At 36.4% G+C, this 21,692-nt stretch overlaps 1 protein-coding gene across 2 annotated transcripts in view; it reads left to right on the top strand.

Moving 5' to 3' along the window:
- SVEP1 (sushi, von Willebrand factor type A, EGF and pentraxin domain containing 1) overlaps nucleotides 1-21,692 on the top strand; it is a 167,488-nt gene that overhangs the window by 61,092 nt on the left and 84,704 nt on the right. For both annotated transcript variants that reach the window (XM_008513569.2, XM_070596344.1), the window contains exons 6-11: nucleotides 4,877-5,056; nucleotides 11,292-11,489; nucleotides 13,866-13,984; nucleotides 16,331-16,460; nucleotides 20,317-20,424; nucleotides 21,478-21,609. In XM_008513569.2, the coding sequence (XP_008511791.2) occupies nucleotides 4,877-5,056; nucleotides 11,292-11,489; nucleotides 13,866-13,984; nucleotides 16,331-16,460; nucleotides 20,317-20,424; nucleotides 21,478-21,609 (867 nt within the window). The remainder of the gene's footprint in view (nucleotides 1-4,876; nucleotides 5,057-11,291; nucleotides 11,490-13,865; nucleotides 13,985-16,330; nucleotides 16,461-20,316; nucleotides 20,425-21,477; nucleotides 21,610-21,692) is intronic.

Genomic DNA, 21,692 nt, shown 5'->3' with positions numbered 1-21,692 from the left:
TGGGTGATGTGGTTCCCTGACCGGGAAATGAACTCCGGCTGTAGTGGTAAGAGCACCAAATCTTAACCACTAGACCACAAGGGCTGGCCGTGAAACGTATACTGTATTTCATTAATTCTAAAACACTTTTTCCCCACATGTTAAAATCTCTAAAACTGAGGTGCACCTTAAAATCAGTGGCATTAAACCTTTCCATAGATACTATTGTTTCTTTATTAGTGGCACATGAAATAATGATGTGCCTTACAATTGGGCATTCTGGGATTCAATGGAATATGGCAATTTCATAAGGATTCGCTTCTGTTTTCGGTGGGGTAGTATGAAGAAAGTAGTATTTAACAGATCTAATTTAAATCTAATTATAGGGGCAGAGAATAATTTTAGTTATTTTTGTCTGGAAAATCTTTCTAAAGTTGAGAGAGAAATGAAAGATCAGTGTAAAATGTAAATAAAGCCTTTTACAAATTTCATGTTATCACTAATGTTTTGTAATGTTGAATAATTAGTAGTCTTGATTCTTAGTCGTCATATTGTACTTTTCATAAAGCACTTATACTTATTTTCAATTTTATCTGAATTTTGCATTTCTTTCTAAACTAGTAAGGATTCTTTTGTGGTTTCTCAATGATAACTAGCTAAACTCCAGCATCAGAGTAAGTTAAATTTTACGATAGTATTTTTCCTGAGAAAATGGTTCAAACAACAAGAACCCTACATTTAACATCAGATTTATTTTGGGGAGATCTCATCAAGATGGCGGCATAAGCAGACTCTGAACTCATCTCCCCCCACAAATACAACCAGATTATGACTATTTTTGGAAAAATTACCCTGGAGAGAAAACATTAAATTTATTTTATTTTCAGTATAGATGCTATCACAATTTGGAGATTGACAAGAAGTGTGCATCTAGGGGAAAATCTAATTAGTCTTTAAAATGAGAACCAGAGTATCTTACCACATTGTCTTCTACACAGTAGACTGCTCTCTTAAAAGACTACGTTGCTGTTTTCTAAAAAGACTAGATAAATATTTAGGGATTGCTTTAACGTGAATGTAAGTCAAGAAGCTTTTCCTGCAGAATTTTTCATCTTGTTGAGATAAAAAAGAAATTTTAAGGTGAAACTAATAGATAAGCACCTTCCTATTAAAAATGATAATAAATGGTCATTCCTGATTGAAAAGGAGTGTAAAATGTTTAAGGACTAAATAGGAATTATTGCATTTGCTTTGTTTTCCCAGAGGAGCAATGAAAGTTTATTAAGACCAACATTTGAGAAGCAGAATAATTTGCATGTGTATGAAACATCAACTCTAATTTGCTATCAGTACTCTTGAGAGATGTTGCAAATCTATTTCGTCTTGGGTTGGAAAGCTGGAATGATTTCAGCAGTTTATTGAATCTAAAAGCAGTTGTTTAATATGGTTTTCCAGACCTCATACATCTTGATCATAGGAATTTATCTTATTCACCTTTTAATCCCTCCTGGCACTTGGCATTGTGTTATGCATGATGGACACACTCAATAAAAATTCTGTTTACATGATGGACACACTCAATAAAAATAAAAATGTGGAAAGCAAAGTATTCCCACTCATTTATCATTTATATTGGACTTTGATCCAAAACATCCCAGGAATTGAAATGCTAGGGCTTGTGGTTTAATCTCTCATCTAATTCTTGAATTTTCTTTAAGGAGTAATCAATCCTAAACATATATTTAAAGCACCCAATATTTATGCTTTGCCAACTAATATAATTTAAATGTGTTCCTCAGAATAGATTCTATCAAACAGTGACTTCAGTAGAATATGTGCTGAATATTTTGCCCCAATTTCCTTTCCTATTATTTTAAAGTTAAGCTTTTATCATAAATAAAAGCTTGATGGGAAACCTTGGCAAATGCAGAAAAGTAGAGGAAAGAAAAATACATCTTACCCAGAGTCCCAAGAAAATTCTTGAGTCCCAAATGATTTTGTTCAAAACTCTTTAGAGATTGCCGTGTTGTCTTCTGGTCTTTAGGATTGTAGAAGTGCTTTCTGAGAGCAAACTGAACTTTGTTTTTTTGTAGAGTTGTTTTTGGTTTTTTGTACAATGCTTTATGCTTGTAGGATTATATCTGTAAGCTACTAAAATGAGTATATATGTCCATCCTTTGGCATATTCAACAGGAATCCACTCTCTTTTCCTCTCTGTATCTCTGTTTCCAACAGGGATATATGTACCATCTGACTGAAAGGGTGCACTTCCGTTCATCTGTGCAGCCCCCACAACTGCCTCTGCCTTGCCCTTCCCCTCCCCTGCCCTTTGAGTTTCCCGTTTCTCTCCCCTCCTCTTCTTCTCTTCTACCTCTCTTCCCCCTCCCTTCCTCTCCCTTTCTTCTCCCCTCTCCTTGTTCTTTCTCTTTCCTTTCTCCTTTACTCTCCTCCAATTAGAAATCCTAATTGGAGCAGATCTAAACTAGAACTGGAAGAAAAGAAGTGTTGTATAATCTCTTTAGAGATGATTTTCCCTAAAGAAGGACACACAACAGATTGGAGGCCCCAGTAAGGTAAAGACTTTGATGGAGTTTGAGGCACTTGAGGGAGTGATTCGGGAAGATAAGAGGTTGTTGTCAGACAGTGGAATGTTTGGATTGGTGATGGCGAGGTCTAGAAGATAAAGCAATGGAGGGGAGGCTGAGGTAGCCTGAAGGAATGGTCATTGGAGAAGAGGAGGTGAAGAATATGACGCCAGGAAATTGAAATGATCATCTTCACTGATAATGAAATCACCGACGTGTGTGTGTGTGTGTGTGTGTGTGTTTGAGAGAGAGAGAATAAAATCTTCAGAGAATGAGCAGTGGCCCGGAGGTCAGCCGACAATTAAGGGGAAAAAGGATGTTGGGTGTATAATATGATATTTTGAGGGGGTTTTTAGGAAGAAGGGAAAGAGAATGACATCTGGGAAGGCAATAAGGAGCAAAGAAGATACCCCTTTCACTTCCAGGCCATGTCTTTGAGAGACAATAAGATTTTGATTAGGATAAGAAAGCAAAGGCAAAGTTCCAAAGGGAAGTTTAGGATATGAGGGGATTTATTTAATACTGATCATGTATTCCAGAGGGCAGGTGCAAGAGTTTGAGTTAAATTTGGATCAGAGCTCTATGGGGATGACCCTGGTAGGCGATGGATGACTTTGGAGCATTGGGCTTTCCAAGAGATTGTCACGAACAGGAATATAGGGCATTATGGGATTGATTGAGATGAACTCTAAGACACATTACGGGATTTTGGTGGGCTGGGTGGTGAGAGACTCCTCCTAGGAGAACTCAGAGCACAGACATTGTTTAGGAACCTACAGAAGCAGGAGAAGTCTGAATGCCTCTTGTAGCTCTCTGATATAGTGTTGAGCCTGGAAAATCAGAAGTGGAAGCACTGGGGAAATGCAGGACTCTCTGGGCACCCATGGCACTTCCACTGCTGGTGATGTTGAGGCTAGCTGAGGTGCAGGGGCATTTCTAGCATCCAAAGCTTAGTAAATATCCCCCTGGATGCTCTCATGGTGATTTCAGAGCTGATAGAGAAAGGAACTGTGTCATCAGTTGTACCTGATGACTTCTCAGTCACTTGTCAGACTAGGGGAATGTGATCCTAAGTTAAATGCTCTGCCCCTGAGCAGGGTTGGAGCATACACAAATGCCATGAGCCAAAAGAGGGAAAAGATCTTTCTCTAGAAAATTAGCAAAGGAAAAGTGAATAGAGGCTGGACAGAGAGTTAAGAATTGCGTATAGCAAGTGGTATCAAAGGCCCAAATACTAGCAGTGTCTTAAGCACTTATAATTAAGTGCTTATCTTCTTTTTCTCCCATCTAAAAGGACAGAAGTTGGTAACCCAAAGCTGGTGTGATAGCTCCATTGTCATCAGAGACTCAAACTTTTTTGTTTTTTTGCTCTACCATCTTATTGCATGATATTTATCCTATGGTATCCTATACTTATACTATAATATACTGGGGTGCCATCCCTCATGTTTGTATTTTAGGACAAACAAAGGAGGAAGAGGGGAAGGCAAAAAGTACTCTCTCAGTTGAAATAGTCCCCATTAAAAATCTTTCTAGGAGTCCCAAACAGCTGCAGCTTATATCTCCTTGACTGTCATTCATTGCAATGGAGATGGGGAGTTGTTTTCTTCTAGTTGTTCATATTACTAGGCTGACCAAAACTGGGAAGGGTGTTAATGGGTGTGCAACCATCAGTCTGCCACAGCAGCAAAAAACAAACAAAACGATGTTAATGCATAAGTCAAGATGAGCATTATGAGCTAGGATTTACAGGAAGTGTCTGGGAACAAAGGAGTGTAAAGCTAAAAGAACCAGAGTGATGGTCAGAAAGTAGGATATTGGAATTTAAGATGGCAGATGTGGGGCAGCTTGGCAAAGGTTGGGATCATTAAAAGGCCCAGGATATGCCCATGGAATCTGAGAACTGAGTTGATCATGAACCTGAAATCTCTATTCTGGAAAAGATCCCTTCCTTTTCTTGGAATGTAGCCTGGAAAATGACAGCAAAGGCCCAGCTGAGGACTGCAGATACCTCCCTTTGTCAAGCACCCCCTCTACAAGCATCATCATCCATTTATGGCCAGACTCCTTAGACAGTTTCAGCTTCCCACCTATGGGCAGACGGCTGAACACAGTGATACTGCTTGGGCAATGCATTTGATAAAACACAGTCTTTGGATTGTCCCATACTAACTCAAAAAATAATGGTGTGTTATTTGCTATTTGCCATTTTAAGAAAAGGACCTCTTCTTGCTTGTTATGTGTAGGTCTTATTAAACTTATCATTTTTTGTCCTTATTTAGTAAAATGTGATCTGTTTTCGTTTTATATAGTAAGAACATGCCCTCGTCTCCGCCAACCCAAACATGGTCGCATAAGCTGTTCTGCAGGGGAAATGTCCTACAAGACCACATGTTTGGTTACCTGTGATGAAGGGTACAGACTAGAAGGAAGTGCTAAGCTTACTTGTCAAGGAAATGCCCAGTGGGATGGTCTAGAACCCCGGTGTGTGGGTAAGTTCTGGAAGGCATGGTGCCTTCGGTGATTCATTTCTCTTGCTCTCTGATTTATTCTCTTTTCTGTGAAGATCTAGAACTAAAACTTGATTCATAATTAATATAAATACATATCCACATATTCAGATGCACAGAGATATAGATACAGAAACAAATATGTTGTTTTATTCCTTTCAACTGGGAAAAAGACTTTTATGCCAGAAGCCAATTTTCCAAGTCACTGAAGTTTATAGCTTCAAATGGTAATGATTTTTTTAACTGGGGCCAATTTGCATGGATTTCTTAAAAAGCAAATGCTATGTAATTCCCCTGCTTTGTTAAACACAATTTACTTTTTTTTTTTATTAATGTTATGATAGATTACAACCTTGTGAGATTTCAGTTGTACATTATTGTTAGTTATGCTGTGGGTACACCACTTCCCCCTTTGTGCCCTTCCCCCATCCCCCTTTTCCCTAGTAACCACCGATCAGATCTCCTTGTCAATATATTAACTTCCACCTATGAGTGGAGTCATATAGAGTTCGTCTTTCTCTGACTGGCTTATTTCACTTAACATAATACCCTCGAGGTCCATCCACGTTGCTGCGAATGGGCCAATTTTGTCTTTTTTTATGGCTGAGTAGTATTCCATTGAAACACAATTTACTTTTGCCTTGTTGATGAAAGGACAAAATTATGAACCAACGAGTCTTAAGATGGACCCTAAAATTCTATTTCATCAGAGGATTTTCTGCCTTGTCCTCCACTGACAGTTATGACATCTTACTACTGAAATTCGGTCCAGAATGAATAAACTCAGTAGTTTTTCCAGTTTGCTGCTTCTTATACACTGTAGCTACAAATAATGGTAGTAATAATGATGATGATGAGATTATGAGAACTACCATTTAGTGGATCCTTACTGTGTGTTGGATACAGTATACCTGGGAGCACTAGCAGGTATGCAATTAAATAACCAACTCCCAAAGGAAGAAGAACTATGTGTAGGCAATAAATTGAGATGTGCCAGGACACAAGTTGGGAAAACTAGATACTATATGTATGTCAACTCCTTCCAAATTGACTTACAGGTTTACTCTAGTATAATCTAGTATTGGATCCATGGCTGGTAATAAGGGAGGGTGTTGCCAGGAAGGATGTTGGACTTCCTGGGGGATTCGTTAACAGTCCAAGAGTTGACCCTCACTGTATAGGCTCAGAAAAACTGATATTATCATACTGAGAAGAGATTAAATCTCTCTTGGACAGGAGAAATGAAATTTATTAGTAAACAAAGATTCAGTTCATTAACAATGAGATACCTACTATTATGAGTACTGAAAGACATAGGCCTGACAAGCGTTGTATTTCCCTGTAGGCAGAAGCTAGAAGGGCACCCAAACCATAAACACACTTAGCATAAAACAAGAAGAAAGGGAGTTAGCTTCTTCAGATATTTCAGGGAGTTAAATGACATGAAGGTGATGGATCTGTCACCATAAAAAAGGTGCTTTAACAATGGAATAATAAGTCTCTTTAGCTGGGACAGCTGTCTTCTCAGGCTAGAATTTCTATGTAAAAACTAGTGTTTACTCCTGAGAATCATTTCTTTCCCTAGTTCTATATGGACCAATTCCTCTTGTGAGGGACCCAGTCTTTCGTTAAAAGTGGTAATACATTTAATAAAGTTACTGTGGTGTTATTCTGTCCTAAATTTTCTTTAAAATTATTGTGCACGTCTCTGTACTGACTTAAATGGATGCAAATCTTGGGGGATTTGAATTATAACCATCAAAGGGAATTGCATCCTTATTTACAATTTATTGAGGAACTACTCAATTCTGAGGATTCTGAGGAGCTACAGAATTTGTAGCTTCCAAATTATGACAATAACCATAATTACTATGAAAATTCCCATTTTAAAAAATTGATGGAGGGGCCAGCCCCAGTGGCCTAGTGCTTAAGTTCAGTGCACTGCACTTCAGTGGCCTTGGTTTGGTTCCCCAGCTTGGACCTACACCACTCTGTTAGAGGCCATGCTGTGCTGGTGGCCAACATACTAAAAAATAGAGGAAGATTGGCATGGATGTTCACTTACGGTGAATCTACCTCAGCAAAAAAAAATATATATATATATTGACAGAAATGAATAGAAAGTGTTTAAAAGGATAAAGTGCAAAACTGAAAAATTTTGAACATGAGGTACAATGAGGGAGAACTTATTCTCACTATCATAAGACAGATCGTGAACTGATAGTAATTAAAATAGCACATTAATGGTACAGGGATGCACAGAACAATAGAACTGCATATAACTGCAAACTGGCTAAACAAACATTGGTTTATAGAAGAATGTAATATTCAATAAAGGAAATTTCAGAAACCAATGAGGGAAAAGTTTATCTAAAAATTAGTCAGTTTTGACTCTCACCTCACATACACACAAAAAAATCACTAAATTAAGTTAAATTAATTAAATTAGGCAAATTAAAGAATGAACTATATGGGAAAATAAGAATTTTTAGTGGAGGAGAACTTTCTAAAAATAAAAAGGCAATCCAAATTTTTAATGGAGAAGAACTTCCTAAGAATGAAAAGAACAATAGATTTGAATATATAAAGGTTTAAGTTTCTGTACTTCAAATGAATTGTCTGTGCTATTAAAAAGCCAACAGCAAAAAAGAAAGGTTATTTAAAATACATATAACAGCACCAATGTTATTAACATTGTTTTTAACATTTTCTGAAATATGGAACTAGACAAAAACCCCAAAATGTAAAGACTCCAATACAAAGAGAGGTAAAGGAAATTAATTAAATGGACAGATGAGAAATTAAAAAATGCAATTTTTAAACAATGAAATCGAGAAACTCCTAGAACCAAAGTTAAGTGATGTGGGCTAAATTATTCACTGATATAATTTCATAGTGGTAATTCTTTTCATTATTAAACAGAAAGAATGAAAGTAACTAAAGATTAAGTTCAAAAGTTAGGAAAAAAGTAATTCCAAGGAGAGTTGAAAGAAGTGCTTAATAATAATTAAGTAAAGGAAAATGAACTATAAAGGGAGATGAGATGCAGTAGAATGGATAAGAGGGAAATCTTTGAATAAAGTAATAAAATAGATTTTAAAATATAAGTAAGAAAAATGTAAAAATGGAATTTTTATAAGGAGCTATACCAAAGTATATAGAGGTCTGAGGTTGTTAAAAGAATAATAAAACACTGTACATAAATTTGTGCGCATAAATTTAAAACTCTTGAGGAGCTGGCCCCATGGCCTAAAGCTTAAGTTCGGCATACTCTGCTTCAGAGACGTGGGTTCAGTTCCCAGACACAGACCTATACCACTCATTGGCAGCCACTCACATACAGAACAGCGGAAGACTGGCACAGATGTTAGCTCAGGGCAAATCTTCCTCAGGGAAAAAAAAACCCCACAAACAAACAAATTTAAAATTCCTGATATTATGTATGATTTTCTAAGAAAATGGGAATTCTTAAATGAATCAAGAAAAAAGTAGAAATGCAAATGTATAATTACTTATAAAGAAATGGAAAATGTTATGAGAGTATTAATTACTTCTCCAAAAATAACTGAAGGATCTATGAGGGAAAATTCTTTCAAACTTTTAAGAAAAGAAATTTTCATACCATATAATTTGGCTCTGAAAATGGAAAGCTAATCAGTTCATATTATCAAACTATTATTATTTTGTTGCTCACCTGACAGCTATTATCAAAAACAGATAGAAAACTATGACAGCAAATATACTAGCAATCCACATCCACAAGAATGAGTTCATTCTAGGAATGTGACAAGGGTTTAAAATTAGGTACTCTATCAACATAATAAATTATTTTATTATAATAAACAGGAAAAATTCATATGATTACTACATATAAGATAAAAATGCATTTATTATCATTTAAAGCATTTTCAGTAAAATTCTAAGAAACTCATATTGATTACTGACATAATCAAAAAATGTTCACCTTAAACCTACAGTCACTTATGCAAAGAATATAGACAATCTTATTAAATCTGGAAAAAGAAAGGGATGCTCACAATCATCCATATTGTTTCCTATTGTTCTTTAAACTTTAGCTCTTATAGTAAATCACAAGATTAGAGCTATTGGGATTCAAAATCATCATCATTTGTAAACTATGTGTCTATCCCCAAAATTGAATGAATCTACTAAAAGAATGAGAGCTCATTCAAGTCATAAAAATAGCAAATAGACAACTTTTCTACATACAATTATAAACAGAATATATAGTGAAAATCACATTCAAAAGATCTATAGAAAATATAAAATATGCAAGAATAACCTTAAACAGAAATGTTTGGGACCTGTATTACACAAACTACAAAATGTTACTGAGAGACAAAAAGAACACTTCGATATTTTTATGAAACAATCAAAATGTAAGTTCTCTCCCAATATATGGATAGGTAAAAAGCAGCCTCATTCAATAGCCTAAAAGAGATTTTCTTTTTTGCCCCGTTTTTGGAATTAGTGAGTGATTCCAGGGTTCATCTGGAAGAACAGGCAGGCAAAATCACTAAAATAAGATCGAAAGGGAGGAGTAGTAATAGTAAGGAGAAAGTAACTCTACTGGGTTTTAAAATATATACGAAAGCTGCAAAAATGAAGAGTTTGCAAAGATTGCCAGACACATCAAGGGGACTGAATAGATCTTGAAACTTTTAGTTTCATGTATTGTTAAGAAAGCATTACAGATCAGTTGAGAAGAAAAGATTTATTCAGCTCATAATATAGGAAAATTGGCTAGCTCCTTGGGAAAAACAAAATGAAACAAATGAAATTTTTGTATGTCTTTAATTCACACCAGACACTAACATAAAGTCTTCATAGATTTTAAATTTTAAATCCATTAAAAATTAGATAAAATTATAATTAAAATATGTAAGTGAATGTTAACCAGTCTCAGAACTTTAGTATAAAAGCAATGGAAATAAGATCAGTAGATTAGACTATATAAAAATTAAAGACATGTTCACCCAAAATACCATAAGCAAACAATAAAAAAGAGAATATTAGCAGGAAATAAAATCTTCAACAATTATGACAGCCAAAAGGATAATTTTCTTAATTTATAAAGAATCATCCCTAAATAAAAGATACTGAGTCCACATACTCATTATATTCGAACCACAAATTTGGCTCTGATTTTCCTCTTGATAAAGCAGAACAGGAAGTCTAGGCAGTCACGTGGTACATACTGTGCAAAAATAAAGAAACACCAATTTCTCAAGAAAAATTGCTTTCACTGGCACAGAGGTTTGAAGGAAATCATTTCAGGGAGGAAGCATGAAGGTGGAGTGTTTAGGAGCCCATGGACTCTGCCACCTACCTGCTGGGTGACCTCAAGAAAGTTAACTATGGGTAACTTTGCCATAGTTATGCCTCAGCACTCTTGTTTGTAATGGGTATAACAACATGACTCCTTAATGCGTAGGATTAAGAGAGTCAATACATGGAAAGCACTCAGAATAATGCCTTGCACGTACTAGGTACTGAATAAGTGTTAGCGATTATTACACGAGGACTACAGACTAATGATGCTACCAGTGCTGCCAGCACAGTCGCTACTACAACAAACAAACGTTTATATGGGTTCATGCGCATGCGTGCGCACACACTCTGCATTAAATCCTAATCTTGATTTTCCATTCTATCTGCATTCTGCCTAATTCATATGCTATTCTTCATTTATGCTGAAGATAACAAACATTAAGGTTCAAGACTCTAATTATAACACAGCGATCTTAGGGAAGGTATAAAAACTTTTCACATAATATACTTGTTTAAAGATGGTACCAAAAAATTCATAAAATGGAGACGGATTGCTGAATATGTTGCTTAATCCGTGAAAGATGGAATCCAATTTACTATTTTACTTCAGAGTCATAAAGGAATATTCTGGAAACTGAAGGAAGGTGCTCCAAGCAAAAGATAAAAGTCACAGTTGTCATTAATTAAAATATCAGTTAGACGTATTTCAAGGTTTTGATACACTGGCAAAATAACATGAGGTAACTAAAGGGATATGGTTTAGCATTATTTACAATATGTCATATGTTTGGTGTCATATAAAGATATCGTTTAGTGACATATCAATGCCAAGGCAGCACAATTGTATTCTTCTTGGGTAAAGAAAATCTGTGGCATTTGCAGTTTGTGGGAACGCAAATAACCTTCTCTCGTTTCCCTATGATAGAGCGCCACTGTTCCACCTTTCAGAAGCCCAAAGGTGTCATCATATCCCCCCCCAACTGTGGCAAGCAGCCAGCCAAACCTGGGATGGTTTGTCAGCTAAGTTGCCGCCAAGGATTCATTTTGTCTGGAGTCAGAGACGAAGTGAGATGTACCACCTCTGGAAAATGGAGTGCCAGAGTTCAGACAGCTGTTTGTAAAGGTAGGTCCTCTACGTTGATCAGGTTAAAAATGAAATTCTTATCTTTTGACGTATTGGTGCAGCATGGGGCTGTCCCTTTTTGCAACTTTTGCTGCAAATGCATGATAAAATGGTAGATGTTACCCGAAAATATGCTGTGAAGATTTCTGTTTCAAAGTGGTGAGTTTACAAAATCCAATCACAATGTGCTAGACAATGATAGAAGAAATAGAAAAATGGAGATAATATTAGAGCTAGGGGCCAGCCTGGTGGCACAGTAGTTAAGTTCACACATTCCGCTTCAGCAGCCCGGAGTTCACCAGTTTGGATGCTGGGTGTAGACCTACATACCACTCATCAAGCCATGCTGTGGTGGCATCCCACATAGAAGAACTAGAAGGACTTATAACTGGATATACAACTATCTACTGGGGCTTTGGGGAGAAAAAAACAAAAGAGGAAGGTTGGCAACAGATGTTAGCTCAGGGACAATCTTCCTCACCAAAAAAAGCATACATTTAAAAATATATATATGTTAGAGCTGGAAATCAGGAAAGTTTTCCATTAGGAGATAAAAATCCTTGAGGAATTTCTGGGCCATATAAAGCAGGTGACACTAAATCGACTGAAAATAAGTTATCAGCACCTTGAAACCTTCCTTCCATTGATATTCACAGGAGAATGTCGCCATCTTCCTTGCAGCAAGAGCAGACTGCCATGAAAAAGGAGGTGTTGAAAACAGGAAAGAGTTCTTAAAAGTAAAAATATCATAAATATCACTCAAAGAAGGGCAAAAAAGTGGAATGGATGTTACTGAAAACAATATTAGTGATTTGAAGAACCAAATTGAGAGTTCCCTCAGAATAGAGAACTGATAAGCAAGGAGTTTGAACATCCCAACCAAAAAAACTGAAAAATGGAAGTTAAGAGATACCAACAATAGGTAGAGACACTCCAATGTCCATTTAATAAGGAGTTCCAGAAGGAGAGAGGAAAAGGATGGAGGACAAGAATTTTCCTGCCAGTAGAGCAAAGTTTCCATGAGCCACAGAAAGGCTTGCACTTTTAGATAAAAAATAGACAGTATTGGACAGGCATACTTTCACTACTCCTGGTGAAATTTATGAGGTCCAAGGTTAATGAAAAAACCTAAAGTTTCTAGTGAGGAAAGGGAAATTGCACAAAAGAAACAAGAATCAGACTCATTACACTTATTATTTACAACTCTAAATGCCAGAAGGAAATGTTGCAATGTTGAGAATACAGAGAGAAAATAGATATAAATTTTAAATTCCAAATCCAGTCAAGCTATTATTCAAGTGTGAACAGAAAATCAAATTTTTTTTAGATTCTCAGTCAATATGCTAATGCATCTTTGCGAGGAAAAATTGTCCAAGTGTAAGCCCCTCCAAGAAAAAAAATATATAAATTGAATAAAATTTTAAAGAAACAAGAAGATATGAGACACAAATGGTATCAGTTTGGGTATATTCAGCTACAAGTTACAGACCTAATATGTTCTCAATGGGATTTATTATATCTTAAAAAATTAGTTCTACAATGACTGATGTGGATATGTGTAACGTTGCCACATCTAATTCAGTATCTGTGCTACAAAGTTTCACACTGCAAAAGATATCATTGGCTTTAATTTGTTGTTTGTTTTGACAGTACATTTTAGCACTACTAATTAATTCTACTTGACTGCCTTGTTTTCAAGTGTAATTCCTTCTTGCCACAGTCAACATTCTTTTTTTCTGTTTATTTCTTTATTTTATTCAAAAAATATTTATCAAGCTCCTATTATATGCCAGGAACTATATAATACAATGGGACAAGAGATGCCCTGGTGTTCAAAGAACTTAAATTCTATTCAAGGAGAAATTTCAATTTCAAAATGATGTGTTGAGTTTTATGGTTAGGAAGGGCAGAGGGCTGTGGGAACTTGTGGAATGAGCACCTAAAATGGACCACGGGGATCAGAGAAAGATTCCTGAGGAGCTTGTGTCTAAGCTGAGAGTTAAAGGACAAATATGAGTTGTCTAGATAAAGGGGGAAGAGGGCATTGATTCAGGCAAATAAAGGAACATGAACAAAGATCCAGGTTCAAGAAAGACCATGGAGCTTTCAGAGGACTGAGAGTACTCAATGTGAAGAGTGAATTCCCGTAGGGGATAATGTAAGAGATGAGGCTGAGAGGCCAGCAGGTATCAGTTCAGGAAGGACCTTGTAAACCATGCTGAGATAAATTATCCTGAAGGCAGTTGCACATTCCAAATCAATCAAGATTTGGGATGTAAAAAGTGAGACACAGTATTCATATGTTTTTACCTCCTTCTTAAATGCTTTAGAATTATGTATCAAGATATCAATTGATTTGCTTATTTTCTGAGTCAGATGTGGAGGCTCCTCAAATCAGCTGTCCTAAGGACATAGAGGCTAAGACTCAGGAACAGCAAGACTCTGCTAATATCACCTGGCAAATTCCAACAGCTAAAGACAACTCTGGGGAAAAGGTAAGGTTTGTGCAAATATTTGCATACTTTTTCAGATGGATTCTGAATATGTGTGATATTGAAGATTTACTAACACAGTCATGCATCACTTAATGGGGATACATTCTGGGAAATGCATCATTAGGCAATTTCATCTTTGTGCAAACATCATAGAGTGTATTTACACAAGCCTAGACAGTATAGTACTATACACCTAGGCTATATGGTACTAATTTTATGGGACCACTTTCATATATGTGGTCCGTTGTTGACCAAAACGTTGTTAGGCGGTGCATGGCTGTACTCTAATGATAGTACTCTCTCTATATACCCTACTCATAGATATTAATTCCTCACTTGATAAAAGAATGATCAGCCTTGAGTTTTTAATTATAAATCCCAGATGAAAATTTCTAAGATGGAAACTTTTCATTCCATGGATTTGTTGTATTTTGTCTCCACCAAGATTGCTTGACTAATAATTCTTTGCTTTATTAGGTTCTGAAGATCTTTTAAGAAAGAAAGATGTGCAAGCAATCTTAATTCCTATTTATGAACATATCTTTTAAAATATGAGTGAGCCCCAAATGATTGCTTATTGGCCAATCTGAAGGAGATAACTTCAGTGTTTCTTATTCAACTTTTCTACAACCAGAATTACTCAGAACATAGTATATTAATATTACATATACAATAGCTTGAGATAATTATCCATCAGATACTGGAAAAGGAATTAATTTAGGAATTTAACTTCCTCTTAAATTTATACCGTTAGCATTAATATACATAAAGATGCCCTTAAGTGGTATATTGTTTGCACACCTGCATGTAAATATGTATAAGTTGTGCCAGCCAGAATATGCGGAGGGATATATGGGGCACACAACACCAAAAATATATCACTGTTTTGATAATTGTGTTGAACATACTTACAATCAATGTAACTTTTTAAAAAATATGTTCTTAACAATAGTCACCATGCTGTATGTTATATCCCTAGGTCTTATTTATTGTGTAACTGGAGCTTTGTACCTTTTGACCACCTTTGCCCATTATGAACACCCTGCTCCCACCTCTGGCAATCACCAGTCTGTTCTCTATATCCATGAGTTTGGGTTTTTTGTTTTTCTATTTTTTTATTTTTAGATTCCATGCATAAGTGAGATCATGATATTTGTCTTTAGATAACTAAAAACAAGGTAACTTTTAAATCAGATTTTAAAAGTGCAAATGTGACTTTTTGGGCTAAACATACTATAGATGATGTCCGTGTTGGGTGGTCCCTCATGTACGATTTCCACTTTCCATGAAAAAGTCCATGACAGCGTGCATTGTCATTGTCATCATGATCATCATCATCAAACGCTAAGAAAAGTACAGGATGTATTTCAGGATCTAATGAGAATTCACACTAAATGTAGCACCTGTGTGTTGAAATATCTTTTTAAATACAATGGAAAAGACGAATGTATTTGAGAACAAAAGTATTTTTTAATTTGTATTTTTTTAAATTCCTAAATTAAAAGACAAATAGCAAACTAGAGAAAAATGCTTCAAACTAGTCAAAGGTTAAAATGTTTATTACATAATATATTAATATAAATTTATTCTTATCACATCATAATTTTCAAATGAACTAAGAAGGCAAACATACAGTTCAAAAAAGAAAATATATCTTAGCATAAGATATCAGGAAACTACAAATTAAAACAATGACCTGGTGCCATATTTTTGACTTACCAAAAAGTACTGATATTTAATACAGATCAGAGAACTTTGAGAACTTTGACATTGACACTATCAAATACTGACAATGGGAATGCGAATTATTACCATGCTTGGGGAAAGCAATTTTGTATTATATATCAATAAAATGTTAATGACTTTGAGATCAATAATTCTGTTCATTGAAATTTATGATGAAGACATAATAAAAATATTTTTAAATTCTCTGTGCAAAACTTTATCCCAGTGCTGTTTACAATAGTAAAATTTGGGACCAATTTAACTGTCCTTCAATAGATTTTTTTTTAAAGAAATGACCATGTATTTATTCTACAGAACGTTATGGAGACATTTAAAAGTCATCTTAAGTTCTAAAGACTATGTAATACATAAAAAATGTTTTAAAATATTACTTTTAAAAAACAAAGAACATTTCATATGTATGCCAATGCTATAAACTATGTAAATAGAATAGTCTGGAAAGAAATACACCAGAAGTCTGTGCCTAATTTTTTTTCCTTTTTGCTATCTACGAAATATTTTGTCATTTTTAACTTCACTTTACTGATAATATGTAAATCAAAAAAGAATAAATGTGCTATTGATTTTAACTTTAACTTTCAAAATATTTGTCTTCAAAAGGTGTCAATCCACGTTCATCCAGCTTTCACTCCACCTTACCTTTTCCCCATTGGAGATGTTGCTATCACATACACAGCAACTGACCTGTCCAGTAACCAAGCCAGCTGCACTTTCCATATCAAAGTTATTGGTAAGTCTTCAAATTACTTGGGTTGGTTTGTGAAAGTAATCCAGTGCTCCAAAGGCTTTGTTTCTCCTTTCTTCAACAGCTCTTCCCACTGGTTCTTCCTACTGGCATTGAAAACTACTCAAGCCCCTCCTTTGAAACTTACATACTCTTTAACTATCATTGTATCTCTTTGATTTCTTCCCACATGAGCCTTTTGAAAAGCTCACAATGATTGCCATCTCTTTTGACTTAACTGCCATTTATTTTCGAAGTCGCTCAAGCCTGGCTTCTGTCTCCTTCACTCATATACAGTCAAGCCCCGCATAACAACGTTTCGGTCAGTGACAGACCGCATATGCAACAGTGGTCCCATAAGATTAGTACCATTAGCCTAGGTGTGTGATCAGCTATACCATCTAGGTTTGTGTAGGTACACTCTGTGGTGTTCACACAACAACAAAATCACCTAATAATGATGCATTTCTCAGCCCCCTTGTTAAGCGATGCATGACTATAAACTGCTTTCATCGAGGTCGCTGATGTTCTCTAGAGACACTCCTACTGTACTTTCTAGTCCTCATTTTACATAATCTTTCCTTAGATTTTACATTATTAACCACATTCTCTTTATCAAAACCATCTCCTTCCCTAGCTTCTCCAATACCAGTCTTTCTTGGTTTCCCCCCATTTTTCTCATTTATCCTTCTTTATCTCTTAGGCTTCTCTTCCTCAGACCAACTGTCAAATGTGAATCATCCCCAGGGTTCCAGCACTGTCTCTCTTCTCTTTCTCTCTCTATAGTTTTCCTGGTGATTTTATTAACTGACAACTATCAGATTTTCTATCTCCAGCTTAGATCTCTTTTCTGAAATTCAAACTAATGTATAAAACTGCCTACTGGACCATGCAAATGTCCTATGGGCATTTCAAACTCACTTAAACCTAATATATTTCTTAGCTCAGAAAATGGCACAACCAACCCCCTAGCTACCAAGCAAAAATCTGGAAGTCATCCTCGACTGCTTTCCTTCTATCACCAACATCCACTAAGTTATCAGGTTCTACTGGTTTCATCTACATAGTATCTCTGGAATCTGTCCCAATCTCTCCATCTTCACAACCACTGCTGTAGATCAGTCTTTTTTTTTTGGCCTGGTTCACTGCATCTCCCAATTGGTCTTTGTGCTTTCAGTCAATTCAGTAGGTAGTCAACAGATAACAAATACCCACCATCAAGTGTAATATGTGGAGAAATAGAATATTTAGCTGTCTGTAGTGGTCAGGAACACAGTCTCTGAACCCAATCTGCTTGAGTCCATATCTAGCCCTACCACTTAAAGGCAATGTGATGAGTCACCTCTCTGTGCCTCAGATTCTTCATCCAAAAATAGAATGAATAAATGTATTACCTCATAGAGTTGTTGTGAGGGTTTTAATTAGCTCAGATATATAAACCACTTGATCTAGAGTCTGACACACATTAAGCTCTATGTAAACATATTGACATTTTGCTATATTTGTCTCAGCTATATTTTAATATATTTATTTTAAAATTCAACACATTAAATTTATTTTATTTTAAGAATTTTCCGTGACTCCTTGAAATAACTTATGTATATCAAACTGGCTCCTGACCCTAGAAATTATAAGTTTTGGTAAAAGTAGATAAAAAAACTCAAGTGAAAATCACTCTCATTCATCTCGCAGTGCTTAGTTTTCTTAATTGCTTTCTCAGTGTTGTTTTAAATATGACTTCCCCAGTCACATGAAACATATGTTGGATTTGTTTTCTATGGTGATTTTAAACACGGAAATGTGGTTCAAGAGTTTGCCAAGTTTTAATTTTTCACAATGAAGAGTCAGCATGGTGAAATGTAAAATGTGTACTCAAGTGTCTAGCTGAGTTTTCAAATTATGAAAGAGACAGAGGGAATGGGGAAGAAGAATGAGCTGGAGAAGGAGCGAGAAAGGGAGAGGGGGAGAATAGGAGGGGAGCGAGAGACAGAGACGGAAGATTTTCCAAAGCCTACATTTTCTTGTTTTCCTCAGATGACAGGGTGTTGGTGTCTTACTGATAAATGAGAGGAAGCAAGAATGCTTTTGCTTAGCATTCCAGAGAATGCTGCCTCGCTCACTTTGAAACGGACTTTTCCTCTCTTTTGGAGACAAAGCATCTGCTGGTACCTCCAATTCTTTTGACAATATTTTACCTAGTCTTACTGCTCTCTTGTACCTGCAATTCAACTTTAAAATGTTTGGCTAAGGGGCTGGCCCCCCCTGGCCCAGTGGTTAATTTTGCCACTCTGCTTCAGCGGCCCAGGGTTTTGCTGGTTCGAATCCTGGGTGCAGACATGGCACCGCTCATCAGGCCATGCTGAGGTGGCGTCCCACATGCCACAATTAGAAGGACCACAACTGAAAATACACAACTATGTGCCAGGGAGCTTTGGGAGAAAAAGGAAAAATAAAATGTTTGGCTAAAATCAGGTAAGTTTAGAAAATTTAGGAAATACCCATTTGCAATTTCTCTTGCAAAAATAGTAAATACTGCCAGTTTGTCAATTTAACAGTGAATTGACTTGATTTAGCAAAGTGCACTGACCTCCTATGAGCATTCCTCTGTTCTTTTGTTTATTCAACAACTTTTTCTGAGCACCTCTTATGGGCCAGGTCTTGTGCAATGAGTGGAGACCTAACTGTGAGCAAAGGAGGCTCCATCACTGATGAACAGAGTTTACAGTCCAGAAAAATGGTCAATTAAAGGTACTGTACTAATGAAATGACAAGCATGAGGAAAAGAGAAAAGTTGAACATTTATTCATAAGACATAGCTTAAAATAGGACTCTAAATATATGCTCATAGGTGCAGCTTTTTTAATGCCTGTGGCTATAGTTTACTAGCCTAATGACCTCGGTCAAGTCCCCTAAGTTTGCCTCGTCTGAGATTCCTCACCTATAAGACTAGAAAAATAATGTTTGTCTAGTCTCCCTCAAAGGCATGTGATTATGGATATGAGAATATTTCAAAGGTGTAAAATCAATAATTATATGAAAACTACCTCCTATACACTTTCTTTATTGTCCTTTACTGACATCCTAAAAATTCCACCACATTCAGTCAGAGCTTGAAACCTGGCTCACCTAGGCCACCTCAAATCCCTCCTTCGATGTGGATTACAACGCTCAGCAACGCAGACTCACAGTTCTTTAATTTCTACTGTGGCTTTCACCCCCTCTCTACTGGAGCCCTCTATCCCCATGTCCACACCCTATTCTTTGTCTATACCTGGAATCTATCAACCTTAGAAACCTTTGACTCCAGTGTTCCACCTTTGGACGTAACCTCCTGGCCTTCCAGTAAGAGCACATCCTCACTTACGTCTTGCATATTCTGCCACATGACTCAAATCTCTGTCCATTGGTCCTTCCATTTAACCATCTATCAGCCCTAGCTGGACCCTTCAGATAAGAGGAGGATCATGGGAGTGACTGGTTTGGTCATTTCACGCCTTCTGCTTGTCTGGAAAGATTCTCTTCACTTCCAGGTAGATCAGCTCAACTATTGGAGGCAGAAATCACAAATTAAATGCCCACTGCATCCAGAGTTGCCTTTCACACTGCTGTGCTCATGGTGATTTTAGTAACCTCATATTTCTTCTTCAACAGGCAGAAGAGAGTATAGAAAGAATTCGCTTTTTCTTTTGATGTTGAGATCAGGGATAAAACATACCTCACCCTCAAAGGGGCCCCGGGGCCAGCCTTGTGTTTAACAAAGTCAAGCTTGCCTGCCGGACAAGTAGACTTCAATTCTCTCTTGCAAACTGCCTCAATTTGGAATATCAGTGGTGACTTCTTTCTCTGATTTCATGTTCTTTAGATGTGGAACCACCCAGCATAGACTGGTGCAGATCCCCGCCTCCAATCCAGGTCTCAGAGAAGGAGCATGCTGTAACCTGGGATGAGCCTCAGTTCTCAGACAACTCAGGTGGGGATGCAGAAATTTTGTTGTCAGCATGGTAACACTGAATTATGTTTTATTTGAAAGAGCTTTTAAAAGGGATAAAAGAGAAATGAAAAGTAAATCACATCTATCTAAGTAGAACGGATCATTATATAAGTTAATATGTTTTAATACTAGGATAATTATATATAATGTAACATTATTAATCTTACCTATCCATGGAGTTTCTCTTCACTCAGTTTTCTTTTCTTTTCTTTTCTTTTTTTGAGGAAGATTAGCCCTGAGCTAACATCTGCTGCCAATCCTCCTATTTTTGCTGAGGAAGACTGGCCCTGAGCTCACATCCATGCCCATCTTCCTCTACTTTATATGTGGGATGCCTACCACAGCATGGCTTTTGCCAAGTGGTGCCATGTCCACACCCGGGATCCGAACCGGTGAACCCAGGGCCACCAAAGTGGAAAGTGCACACTTAACCGCTACACCACCGGGCTGGCCCCTTCACTCAGTTTTCAGTGGACATTTATTAAACCTGTGCTAGGTCTTGTACTTGAAGATGTTCTAATAAATTTGTTGAGTCTCTAAGCTTACACTGTTCTGAATGCATAAACTATGCGTTTTATTGCTATCTCTAGTGCACTTCATGTATTCATGCTCATTTCTTAAACATTTTCCCCCCAAATTATAAAAGTTCATAGGAAAGCAGAAAAAAAGTGCAAATACAATTGAAGTTCATTTTAAAGGTTTTACTAAAACCCAGTAAACAAAAATAAAAATGCAAGTTAAATAGATTTCTTAATTAAATTTCCAATGTTCCAATAGGCTTATCTATTCAAGTAAAATCATTTAATAAATTAAAATTAGTTAATTTAATTAAATGCCTTAATTGAAAGAGGTTTTTGAGTCTACTGTTTCTATGTTATAATATAAATATTACATCTTTTATTTTCTATGAATGGCCAAATCGACATAAATAGAGTGTCCAGCTGGTTTGTATAAATAGAAAATGAAAATTCAGATCAAATAAAGTGACTGCAGACCAATGACCCCAAATTGGATTCCTTCTTTCCTTTCTAGGGGCTGTATTGGTCATCACCAGAAGTCATACACCAGGAGACCTTTTCCCTCACGGGGAGACTGTAGTGCGCTATACAGCCACTGACCCCTCAGGCAATTACAGAACATGTGACATCCACATTGTCATAAAAGGTATTCACTTCACAAGCCTCCAAAATCTAGTTGATATTTATATATGTAATTGCTATTGCACCCTATTTTGTGAACGAAAATAG

The sequence above is a fragment of the Equus przewalskii genome, chromosome 26 (genome assembly GCF_037783145.1).
Source record: "Equus przewalskii isolate Varuska chromosome 26, EquPr2, whole genome shotgun sequence".
Classification (NCBI taxonomy): domain Eukaryota; kingdom Metazoa; phylum Chordata; class Mammalia; order Perissodactyla; family Equidae; genus Equus; species Equus przewalskii.
Note: the sequence above shows the minus strand (reverse complement) of the source record. Positions and strands in the feature narration are given on the sequence as shown.